This window comes from Quercus suber, unplaced genomic scaffold (assembly GCF_002906115.3).
Source record: "Quercus suber isolate HL8 unplaced genomic scaffold, Cork oak 2.0 scaffold_81, whole genome shotgun sequence".
Classification (NCBI taxonomy): Eukaryota; Viridiplantae; Streptophyta; class Magnoliopsida; order Fagales; family Fagaceae; genus Quercus; species Quercus suber.
The window spans coordinates 1,599,963-1,612,758 of record NW_027069546.1 but is presented as its reverse complement, the minus strand read 5'-3'; the positions used below and the strand labels follow the sequence as shown (position 1 = coordinate 1,612,758).

Here is a 12,796-nt window from a genome sequence, read left to right as displayed (position 1 = left end):
TTGCATTTTGACCATGCCTGTTTCTCGAGTGGTGTGACTGCCATGGAAGCAATGATGGAGCCATCAACGAAGCCAAGTTTACTTTTGGCATCCAAAGCCATTATCATTGCTCTAGACCAAGTTGGATAGTTCTCCTCGGTCAAGTGTTGAGCAACGAGGATCGCACCAGGTGATTCTCCATGATGCATAAAGAACGGACTGCGAGGATCCTCCATTGGAGAGAGCTCGCGATGTGAAGAGTTTGTTGAGGCAGTTTCAGTGTTTGACGCCATTGATAAAGGCTCAAGCTCTGATACCATATGAAGAATTACAAGAATCTCTAGGAAGAAACAGAAAATACTAGAGAGAATTCAAGTTGAAGAAAAAGTTGATTTCACATTAATGAATTGATCTATACAAGCTCTGTGATTAAATACCAAAACAGAGAGTACCAGAAAGCAAAGCAAAATATCTCCTAAACACACGGAGTTAGTTATGGCACGTGAGATAGTTAGTTACTTCCACGTGTGAGCTTAATTGATCTAAGTATATGATAAACTACATGTAGCTTAACACACTAATTATACAAATACATTTATACGGCTGTCATTTTGCTCATTTCTTTGGTTTAGGCTTCTTCAGTTTAATCTTCTTCTGTTGTATTCCTTTTCTTTCTTCCTGATGTGAGATGCAATCTTGATAAAGTTTCTAAAATTATTATTTTAATCATCACCTATATATAAGTTTTAATTTTAATGAAATTCGGTTTTACAGGGTGTGCTTTTTGCAATATTATTTGAGATACTATTGTCACGGCTTGCATTTTCATTTTAAATGAGAAATGGTCTTGCTAGCATCCAATCGGTCTCAATAAAAACATTTTTCTTAATGAAAAGTGGGATTACGTATACCAGACTTGTTCGTAACTAAGTTGGAAATAAAACTTCTATGTTTGGGACAAATGAAATACTAAACAGATTTAAGTAAAAATTATTCACATTGAAATAATGCAGTGTCCAACTGTTGAGAGTATACAATTAAACGATTTGAATTATTAAAAATAGTAATTTATTAAATTCAGTCTATAAATAAGCTCGTACATTTTGATTGCACTAATAATTAAACTAAATTCAGTCTATAAATAACCTCGAACATTTTTATTGCACTATTAATTAATCTAAATACATCATTTTTCAAACAATGCTTTGAGATTGTAAGGACCCGTGATATTCGGAGTTCCGCTCCAAATTAACTCTGCAAATTGTTGGTAGGCCTTTTCGGTAGGATGAACAGAGTCAAAAAACAAAAAGTCACTAACTTTCTCACATAATTCGTACTCATTGGATCTTTCTCCACAACTTGGAATTCCCCTATATGGACCACTTCCGCAACATGAAATCTTCCCTTCCGTAAAACCTTCCAAACATAATTAAAACAATGGTGCTAATTGTCTATGATAAAACTAAAATATTGAGTAGAACAATAATAAAATACATAATGTACTATGAAAGTTAAGGACAATGTGACATACCATATTTTGATGGACTATTTATTCTTTCAGTACAAAATGAATAGAAATCGGCCAGTGAATATTTGAATCCTTTGAGTTGGCTCTCTAGCTTCAGGAGGACTTTAGAGAGTGCTTTGTTGTGTAGTTTTACTAGTGTTGTAAGCTCCTCCATGCATGCACCTGTGTTTCCTGGTATTTGTGCTTTTATATATGGGACACAACCCAAAGGTGGCAAGCCTAGGAACACGTATTTTCTTCCTCCTATCTTATATATTTCCTGATAAATCAAAGTATAGTTATAACCAACTTATAAATGGAGACAAGAATAATCTTACACAAATTGTTCTAGATATTCTATAAACAGTAATTGCTATTACTTTGATCACAGTTGTCAAGTTTCCAATCACCATATCTACATATTTTTCTGGAGAGTAGGATTTAAGGACACTGGAGTTTGTAGTGAAGGGGATAAGTAATCGTTGTTTCCAATGCATAGTAAGTAAACAGCTTTGACCAGCAATGTCTTGGCTTCTTCTTCACCTAGTTTATGCTTTAACAGAGTCTCCGTGTTCTTGAAATAATTGAGTTGAGTGTTCAAGTCTATCACCTGATAATGAGGGGGAAAGAACAAAAGGCAAGTAAGAATTTATTAGAAATATACAAATGTCATAAGAACATAATCTATATGTCAAAATATGATAAATAGATAATAAAGAGGGCTTTTATTTTGTGAGCGAAGTGTCCAAGTCCAAGCATGAACAAATGCCTTCTAGGCCAATGCATTGATTTGAACTTCGATAGTATATTAAACATATTTAATAATTCAACTAGGTTAGGTTCTTCAACTAAATTTAATAATTCAAACATATTGTTGTATTGAATATAATCGTGCTTAAAAAAAGAATTTGTTGTTTGTACTTCATTAGCTAGTGCAATTATGTGTTTGAATTTAGTAGGGAAATATAATGTACTGCATTTAATAAATTGTTCCTAAGTTTATTATTATTATTATTATTTTGGAATAATTGTGCCAAAGTTTTTCCCAATAAAAAATAGTGCTAAACATGGTTCAGCAGAGTGGTGTGGGGGGAGGTTTTTGAGCCATGTGTGGCGGTTTGGGTTGGCATGGCTGTCGACTACCCTAATATTTAGGAAAAATAAACAAATCTAAGAACCCAACAACCAAAACTCAATAGATCTACCAACCCAAATGACCAAAACTCGATAGATGTAAAAACCCAACGATGGAAAGGCAAGGGGGAGAATGAGAAATCTAGGTTGAACAAAGTCTAGGCAAAGAGGAGACCTTTGGTGGTTGTATGGAGGAAAACTCACTATAGGCAGTGAACAGAGGGAGTCAGAATTTAGAGGGAGGAACCAACAACCATACCGGCCGAAGTCAGAAACCTAGATACTATTCTTTGACAGCCACTCCATTCACTAGTAGTAGTTCTGTTGCTAGATTCGATCGAAGCGATTTTGGTACAGTTTGTTGGGTCAAATCGAGGCGTGAACAACCCTAATAAAAAAACACTAACAAAAGAAACCATGACAACCTCGAGAAATTATTTAATACACTTGTTGTACTTACTGCACTTCTCTTTCACATAAATGTAGGTTTCATGTGTGAGACCTACATGCTTCTTTTTCATTTATATGAGAGGAAAGTAAACTACAGTGAATGCATTGAATAATTTCACAGCAATCCTTAATTGAATCAGATCCATTGATTCTAATCAACAGAATAGTTGTAATAGATGGACTAGGCAGAACTTTGAGCCTAATTGAACTCCATTTATGAAAATACTAATTAACATTCATTTTTAATTAGCCTACATATAATCAGATAGAATACGTACCAATCCTCGACGAGTTTCAGCAAGAACGCCAGCTCCTATTGATGCAAAGTTAGCCCCATCGATGTACTGATCATAACCCGGATATAGATATGGTTGAATTAGAGGCAAGTTTGCTCTCTCAGCTGCACCAATACCTCAATTGTCAAATTAAGCAACAGTCCAGGCCGAAAAGAAAAGAACACATAACTATATCTTACCAATGAAATCTGGAATGAGACGGCCATTGGAAGCTCTCCCAGTAGGGTAGTGGAAGAAGGTTTCCCCATAAGGAAAAAAATTTGCCTGGAGATTAGTTGTGATATAGTTATTGTTTCCAACATCTACTATTGAATCCCCGAAGATGAAGAAGGCAACATGATCCTTTGGCAGGCAGATGTTACTAAAACATTTGGTTGGGAAACTAATGCTTGCATACAGAACCAAGAAACAGAAATAGAACCTTAAACTCTTCATCTCAAATCTTCTTTACTTTCTATTGGACTTTTTGTTGCAATTTTCATTTATATATAGATATATATCGGGTGCTTAATTTGTTCATTAGGTGACAAAACTGATTCCGTTGACTTTCATGATAGGCTGGATTAGCAGATCCAATACGTAAAATACGTAAAATATTTGAATAAACATTGTTTAAAAACAAACATAAACAAACAATCCCGTTACATGCACTAAATCTTTGATTAGTATGGCATGGCGACAAAATCAATGTTTTATGTTAGCTTAGCTATGGAGACCGTTTGCCAAAGATAATTTATGCACTAAATTTTGACTAGCATGCAAATCTTTTGATAAGATATTTGATGGCACACCGACATAATCAATAATTTCTGGCTGCTAAGCAGACCGTTTGATAAGACAATTTATGGTATGGCGACATAATCCAAGCATTTATGCTCTAAATTTTGACTAGTATTGTAACGTCACAGTCAACCTTTAAAAAAAAAAAAAAAAAAAAAATAAAAGGCCAGACTTTCATTTTGGGTTCCCACGTGCCAAGCCCCACCTAACCCCACCACCCACTCCCTCTTATCTTTTCTTTTGGCCGGCTCCCTATTTTTTTTTTTTTTTTTCATTTTCTTTCTTTTCTCTTTACTGAAACACACACACACACACACTCACTTCCACACTCACCCACCGGCCTCCACTCCAAACCACACCATCTCACCATCATTTTTTCGGCAAGATCACCGAAAAAATACTTTGGAACCCCAAAGCATCTTCATCATTTTTTTTGAGGTAAAAATTTCTCATCTTTTTGGTGAGTTTGCACTTTTCTTGAGGTTATTTTTATCTAAGTTTTAATAATGATACCCATGTGATTTATGAGTATTGGAAGTGATATTTATGTGTTTTTATGTATGGGTTTTGTATTGGTGGAATTATTTGATGAATGGGTATATATTTTGTGCTATTGATGACTACTTAAGGGTTATGTATGGTGGAAAAATTTAGGAGTTTTTAGTTAAAACTTGTGATGGTTGGTGAATTTAATTTTTCCATTGCCATTGGGTTTATTGGAGTTAGTTGAAGTTCAAAATTTCTTGTCTTGGAGGATATATTGATTTTGCTTTCATGGGTCTCTTAATGATGTAGTGTAAATTTTATGGAAGTTAGTCATAATGTTGGAGATGATGTTAAATGGGTTAACTCTATAAATTAGAGTTTATGCCTTGTGAAACCATTTGTTGAGAAATTATGGAAGTAGAATATATTATTATTGATGAGGTTAAATACTAGGCTTGCCTAATTAAGTGATTACTTGGCAATTCCTAAATTGTGGCTAGATGCAATTTCAAGCTCTATACTTATTGTAATAGGTTTACTTGATATTGTTTAGGTTCTAGCTAATCTCCTCGGAGCTTGGAGAATTAGTATTTTGCGGTTGTGAGGTAAGTAGCTTTTAATGAGATTTTAAAAAATAACCATGTTATATAAATGTTTTTGGGTTAGACATACTTTTGGAAACTACCTATAGAAATTATACTTTCCTAAAAACTATTGTGTTGTAACCTTAATATATATATATATATGATTATATATATGAAAATGCATCATATTTGGCATTGCATTTGGGGAAATGCATGAATTTGTGATATGGATAGATGAGCATCTTTTATTTAATTTTGATAAGAAAATCTTGGATTTTATGGTGTATTGGAATATTTAAGATGCTTATCTTGTCTTAGTACTTGGGAAATTGATAGAAAATCTTTTTGACAAGAATGAAGTTGAAAACCTTACAAACTTTGTAAAAGTTAGATTATTTAAGGTTTTCTGAAACTGCCTAGATATGAACTATGTGTTTCAAAGTAATGTAACTTGTGAGTTTATGTTGTTTTAACACCATGCTATGTGTGATTTTCCAGTGATCACCCGATTTGGTTTTTGTGGTCTTTGTGACAATAGAATCAAGTTTAGGTTAGTGCCCTTTCACTTTGGATGACGCGTTCTTCTCTGTTGTCCATGGGGGGAAGAGGATTCCTTAATTATGTGTGGGTGAGGCTTTTGCCCATAGGGCCAAGAAACCACATGCAAGAGAGGTCCTATTTGACGCGCTCTCTCTGCTATCCATGGGCAGAGAGAGAAACCTTGAGGGTATGGGTGAGGCTGCTATCCATGGGGCCAAGAGTCTGCATACCAGAGAGGACAATATCATGCCAGTTGTGAATGGGTAGATCCTCTGACCGGTCTATGTGGTAGTGGGTATATTTGAGATAAATTACCATATGTTAGAAATTATGGCTTTGGAATTATACTATTATTGCTCACAGATTATAGCATATGGTTTCAAGATATTTACTTTGAGGAACTTATATTTCATTATTTAATCATTCTTGTCATATTACTATTATTATAGTAGATGAAAATGCATTTCCCCCACCCCCATTAAATATGCTACTTACTGGACTCTGTCTCATCCCATTATTTTATAACCTTTTCAAAGTAGGCAACAGTCTTTTGAGACAGCTTTTTGGTAGCTAATAGTAGTTAGACTAACTACTAATGGAGGCTGAACTTTTGTAATGGGTATATTAGATGGTGTAAATCTTAGAATAGGCTTGACTAATTCTTTTTTATATTAAAGTGGTTGTGATGTTATTTCCACTGATGGGATAAGCTGTGATATGTAATTAATTATTCAGACATCTATTCTTTTGTGGCCAATGGTCCTTGTAGTTATTGCTTAGAGCTCTGACTTACTTTGAGAGTATATTCAATGAAATTATTATAATAATTCTTAATGTTGGTTTTTGATATGATTTATGTAGATTGGATTGTCAAAAAAAAAAGAAAATCTACAAGTTCTTTGAGATGTCTTTTTCATGCCTTGGACCCTTTGTGGTTTGGGGTGTGACAAGTATGGGATGGCAACATAATCACAATGCTAAGAGGTACCACCATGCACCATTGACGTTATGATCACTCTATATATAGATAGACAAAAGGTTCAGTGAGTATAGAAAGACATTTATTACCAATTGTCCATCAAAAATAATTTCAAGTTGGAGAGGGTTTATTTCATGTTAGAAATGAAATAGTTGAATGAATTTGCAACAACCTTAAACTGTGTTGGGTTAAGATAGCTTGACCTTGGTTAATTAATTCAATTACCCAAGTTGATTAATTAGATCAAATTATATGCAAAATCATGAAAGCACCAACAAATCACCAAATAAATTAAATGCACATGAAATTAAATTGACACGGTAATTTGTTAACAAATGAGAAAAACCTTTTGTAAGGCAAAAACCCCATAGATGAATTTAAGGTTAACACTCTCAAAAATCCACTAATCAATAATCAAGCAGTTACAAGTATGAGAAATCTTACCACTACCCTGGCCTATCTCAAAATACCAACCTACAATTGAACATTCGCTCCAAAACCCAATTGAACTTAATATTGTTGTAACCTTCTTTCTTTTGATGCACAAATCTCAAATTTGTGACTAATTGTTTTGCATGGATCCCACTACGTGACGAACTCTACAATAACCCTTTGATTGTTGTAGTTGATTTGCAATAGTTTCACATAGAAACACCAATAAGATTTTTAATGTTGGTGCTAGAGACTTTGCTTGGTTACAAAATCCAAAGGCATACAAGAAACGCACTAGTTGAAATAATGCACCGTCCAAATGTTGAGAGTATATAATCAAACGATTTGAATTATTCAAAATAGTAATTTATTAAATTCAGTCTATAAATAAGCTTGTACATTTTTATTGCACTATTAATTAATCTAAATACAGTCTATAAATACCTCGAACATTTTTATTGCACTATTAATTAATCTAAATACATCATTTTTCAAACAATGCTTTGAGATTGTAAGGACCCGTGATATTGGGAGTTCCGCTCCAAATTAACTCTGCAAATTGTTGGTAGGCCTTTTCGGTAGGATGAACAGAGTCAAAAAACAGAAAGTTACTAACTTTCTCACATAATTCGTACTCATTGGATCTTTCTCCACGACTTGGAATTCCCCCATATGGACCACTTCCGCAACATGCAATCTTCCCTTCCGTAAAACCTTCCAAACATAATTAAAACAATGGTGCTAATTGTGTATGATAAAACTAAAATATTGAGTACAACAATAATAAAATACATTATGTGCTATGAAAGCTAGGACAATGTGACATACCATATTTTGACGGACGTACTATTTATTCTTTCAATAAAAAATGAATAGAAATCGGCCAGTGAATATTTGAATCCTTTAAGCTGGCTCTCTAGCTTCGGAAGGACTTTAGAAAGTGCTATATTGTGTAGTTTTGCTAGTGCTGTAAGCTCCTCCATGCATGCACCTGTGTTTCCTGGTATTTGTGCTTTTATAGATGGGGCACAACCCGCAGGTGGCAAGCCTAGGAACACGTATTTTCTTCCTCCTTTCTTATATATTTCCTGATCAATCAAAGTATAGATATAACCAACTTAAAAATGGAAACAAGAATAATCTTACACAAATTGTTCTAAATATTCTATAAACAGTAACTACTATTACTTTGATCGCAGTTGTCAAGTTTCCAATCACCATATTTACGTATTTTTTTGGAGAGTAGGATTTAAGGACGCTGGAGTTTATATTGAAGGGGACAAAGTAATCGTTGCTTCCAATGCATATTAAGTAAACAGCTTTGACCAGCAATGTATTGGCTTCTTCTTCACCTAGTTTATGCTTTAACAGAGTCTCCATGTTCTTGAAATAATTGAGTTGAGTGTTCAGATCTATCACCTGATAATGAGGGGGAATGAACAAAAGGCAAGTAAAAAAATATTAGAAATTTACAAATGTCATAAGAACATAATCTATATGTCAAAATATGATAAATAAATAATAAAGAGAGCTTTTATTTTGAGAGCAAGTGTCCAAGTCCAAGCTTGAACAAATGCCTTCCTAGCCAATGCATGGATTTGAACTTGGGTAGTATATCAAACATATTTAATAATTCAAGTAGGTTAAGTTCTTCAACTAAAATTAATAATTCAAACATATTGTTGTATTGAATATATTCGTGCTTAGAAAAAATTGTTGTTTGTATTTCATTAACTAGTGCAATCATGTGTTTGAATTTTGTTGAGAAATATAATGTACTACATTTAAGAAATTGTTCTTAAGTTTTTTTATTTTTTGGTATCTGTGCCAAAGTTTTTTCCTATAAAAAATAGTGCTAAACATGGTTTGGCACAATTGGTGTGAGGGGACGTTATTGAGCCAAGTGACCTCATTGGGAACCTTAGAAGGCAAAATGCCACCACATTGGGAGGTTTTTGAGCATGTCACTTAATTCAAATTCTAATTGTGTTGGTGGTGGTTTGGATTGGTGTGGTTGTCAACTGCTTCGATCATCAGAAAAAATAAACAAATGTGAGAACCCAACAACCAAAACTCAATAGATATAACAACCCAAATGACCAAAACTCAATAGATCTAAAAGCCCAACAATGAAAAAGGTGAGGGGGGAGAAATCTAGGTTGAACAAAATCTAGGCAAAAAGACCCATGGTGGTTGTAAGGACGAAAACTCAGTATAGGCAGTGAATGGAGAGAGTAAGAATTTAGAGGGAGGAACCACCAACCATACCGGCTAAAGTCAGAAACCTAGATGCTTCTTTGATGGCCACTCCATTCACTATAGTAGTTCTGTTACTAGGTTTGACCGGAATGGTTCCGGTACAATTTGTTGGGTCAAAGCACGGCTTGAACAACCCTAATAAAAAATACTAACAAAAGAAACCATGACAACCTCCTGAAAATTTTTAATACACTTGTTGTACGTACATGAGAAGAGGGAAATGGAAACCCTAGGTTTTATAAAGTATGGGAGGAGGGGTGTGCACGTTAGCTAAGGGAGATTGGGGGATGGTTGTGTTCGGTGGTAGAGGAGCAGGGGAGTGAAACACTCATTCTCTTTGTGGGGGAGAGAGAAAATGGCGTGGGGGAAGAGAAAGAAGGCAAGAAACCCTTTTTGTTGTGTTGGGTCTTGTTATTTTTTCAATAATGCAAGTTGTTTTTTTTTTTTTTTTTCTTTCATCTCCCCCTCTCTCTCTTTCATTTTTCTTTTCTTTTCTTTTTTTGAGATTTCACATTTTCTAACGACCACTTTTTTTTTTTTTTTGGGAATTATCTTTGTTGTTTCTGTTTTGACTGACGAACAAGGTGGATCTCATTAAGCATATGCATGCTCTTGCTTAATTTCATCCGAGGTTGTGAGCTCATTGATTTGGGGCATGACATACGTCCAAAGTTTAGGTTCAATTTATTACAATATATATATATATATACACGGGTTTTTTGAATAATCTTATGGGCAATAAATAGAATTGTTTGACCAAAAATTGAGAGACCATTTTCTTATATTAAAAAACAAAAGTATATACTCTTCTTTTCTCATTGTATGTAAGACTCATAAAATTGGTGTGTAAACCATCCTCTCACATTTGGTAGGCATTAGATTAGACTCTATCCATTGAATTTTTATTTTATGTATTGGTTATATGTGATGTGTAACCACACTTACATGGATGTGGGTCATGAGATCCACATGTTGTGAGAGACCATTGTATAAAGCAGTTCCCTTTCACATAAATGTATGTTTCATGTGTGCGACCTACATGTGGGATTCTTCTTCCTTTATATGAGAGGAAAGTAAACTACAGTGGATGCTTTGAATAATTTTCGAGCAACCCCTAAATCATATACATTGATTCTAATCAACAAGATAGTTGTTATAGAGGCTCGATCTATCGGACTAAACAAAACTTTGAGCCTAATTGAACTCCATTTTTGAAAATACCAATTAATAACATTCATTTTTAATTAGCCTACATATAATCAGATAGAATATGTACCAATCCTCGACGAGTTTCAGCAAGAACACCAGCTCCTATATATTGATGCAAAATTAGCCCCATCAATGTACCGATTAGAACCCGGATATAGGTATGGTGGAATTAGAGGCAAGTTTGCTCTCTCAGCTGCACCAATACTTCAATAGTCAAATTAAGCAACAGTTCAGGCCTAAGAGAAAAAAACACATAAGTAACTATATCTTACCAATGAAATCTGGAATGAGACGGCCATTGGAAGCTCTTCCAGTGGGGAACTTGAAGAAGGTTTCCCCATAAGGAAAAAAATTTGCCTGGAGATTAGTTGTGATATAGTTATTGTTTCCGACATCTACTATTGAATCCCCGAAGATGAAGAAGGCAACATGATCCTTTGGCAGGCAGATGTTACTAAAACATTTGGTTGGGAAACTAATGCTTGCATACAGAACCAAGAAACAGAAATAGAACCTTAAACTCTTCATCTCAAATCTTCTTTACTTTCTATTGGACTTTTTGTTGCAATTTTCATTTATATATAGATATATATAGGGTGCTTAATTTGTTCATTAGGTGACAAAACTGATTCCGTTGACTTTCATGATAGGCTGGATTAGCAGATCCAATACGTAAAATACGTAAAATATTTGAATAAACATTGTTTAAAAACAAACATAAACAAACAATCCCGTTACATGCACTAAATCTTTGATTAGTATGGCATGGCGACAAAATCAATATTTTATGTTAGCTTAGCTATGGAGACCGTTTGCCAAAGATAATTTATGCACTAAATTTTGACTAGCATGCAAATCTTTTGATAAGATATTTGATGGCACACCGACATAATTAATAATTTCTGGCTGCTAAGCAGACCGTTTGATAAGACAATTTATGGTATGGCGACATAATCAAAGCATTTATGCTCTAAATTTTGACTAGTATGGCATGGCAACATAATCACAATGCTAAGAGGTACCACCATGCACTATTGACGTTATGATCACTCTATATATAGACAGACAAAAGGTTTAGTGAGTATATAAAGACATTTATTACCAATTGTCCATCAAAAATAATTTCAAGTTGGAGATGGTTTATTTCATGTTAGAAATGAAATAGTTGAATGAATTTGCAACAACCTTAAACTGTGTTGGGTTAAGATAGCTTGACCTTGGTTAATTAATTCAATTATCCAAGTTGATTAATTAGATCAAATTATATGCAAAATCATGGAAGCATCAACAAATCACCAAATAAATTAAATGCACCTGAAATTAAATTGACACGGTGATTTGTTAACAAATGAGAAAAACCTTTTGTAAGGCAAAAACCCCACAGATGAATTTAAAGTTACCATTCCCAAAAATCCACTAATCAATAATCAAGCAGTTACAAGTATGAGGAATCTTACCACTACCTTGGCCTATCTCAAAATATCAACCTACAATTGAACATTCGCTCCAAAACCCAATTGAACTTAATATTGTTGTAACCTTCTTTCTTTTGATGCATAAATCTCAAATTTGTGACTAATTGTTTTGCATGGATCCCACTACGTGACGAACTCTACAATAACCCTTTGATTGTTGTAGTTGATTTGCAATAGTTTCACATAGAAACACCAATAAGATTTTTAATGTTGGTGCTGGAGACTTTGCTTGGTTACAAAATCCAAAGGCATACAAGAAACGCACTAGTTGAAATAATGCACCGTCCAAATGTTGAGAGTTTATAATGTTGGTGTTGGAGATTAGTTGTGATATAGTTATTGTTTCCGACATCTACTATTGAATCCCCGAAGATGAAGAAGGCAACATGATCCTTTGGCTAGCTGATGTTACCAAAACATTTGGTTGGGAAACTAATGCTTGCATACAAAACCAAACTTTTTTCCTCATCGTCTCAAATCTTCTTTGCTTTCTATTAACTTCTCATTTGTTCTATTTTCATTTATATATATAGGGTGCTGAATTTGTTCATTAGGTGACAAAACTGCTTCCGTTGACTTTCATGATATGCTGGATTTGCAGATCAAATACGTAAAAGATTTGAATTTTTTTTGAGAGGATAAAGATTTGAATAAATATTGTTTAAAGGCAAACATAAACAAACAAC

At 34.1% G+C, this 12,796-nt stretch overlaps 1 protein-coding gene and 1 pseudogene across 1 annotated transcript; both read right to left on the bottom strand.

Annotated features, from left to right (window-relative positions):
• Nucleotides 1-1,026: 1,026 nt before the first annotated feature.
• Nucleotides 1,027-3,831, bottom strand: LOC111999361 (GDSL esterase/lipase 1). The gene is given in 6 exon segments (XM_024031488.2): nt 1,027-1,395; nt 1,511-1,766; nt 1,867-1,959; nt 1,962-2,096; nt 3,349-3,470; nt 3,546-3,831. Coding segments are annotated over 6 exon segments (1,092 nt in total). The 5' UTR covers nt 3,802-3,831; the 3' UTR covers nt 1,027-1,165.
• Nucleotides 3,832-7,605: 3,774 nt separating this feature from the next.
• LOC111999362 (GDSL esterase/lipase 1-like) lies at nt 7,606-11,252 on the bottom strand (annotated as a pseudogene).
• Nucleotides 11,253-12,796: the final 1,544 nt, after the last annotated feature.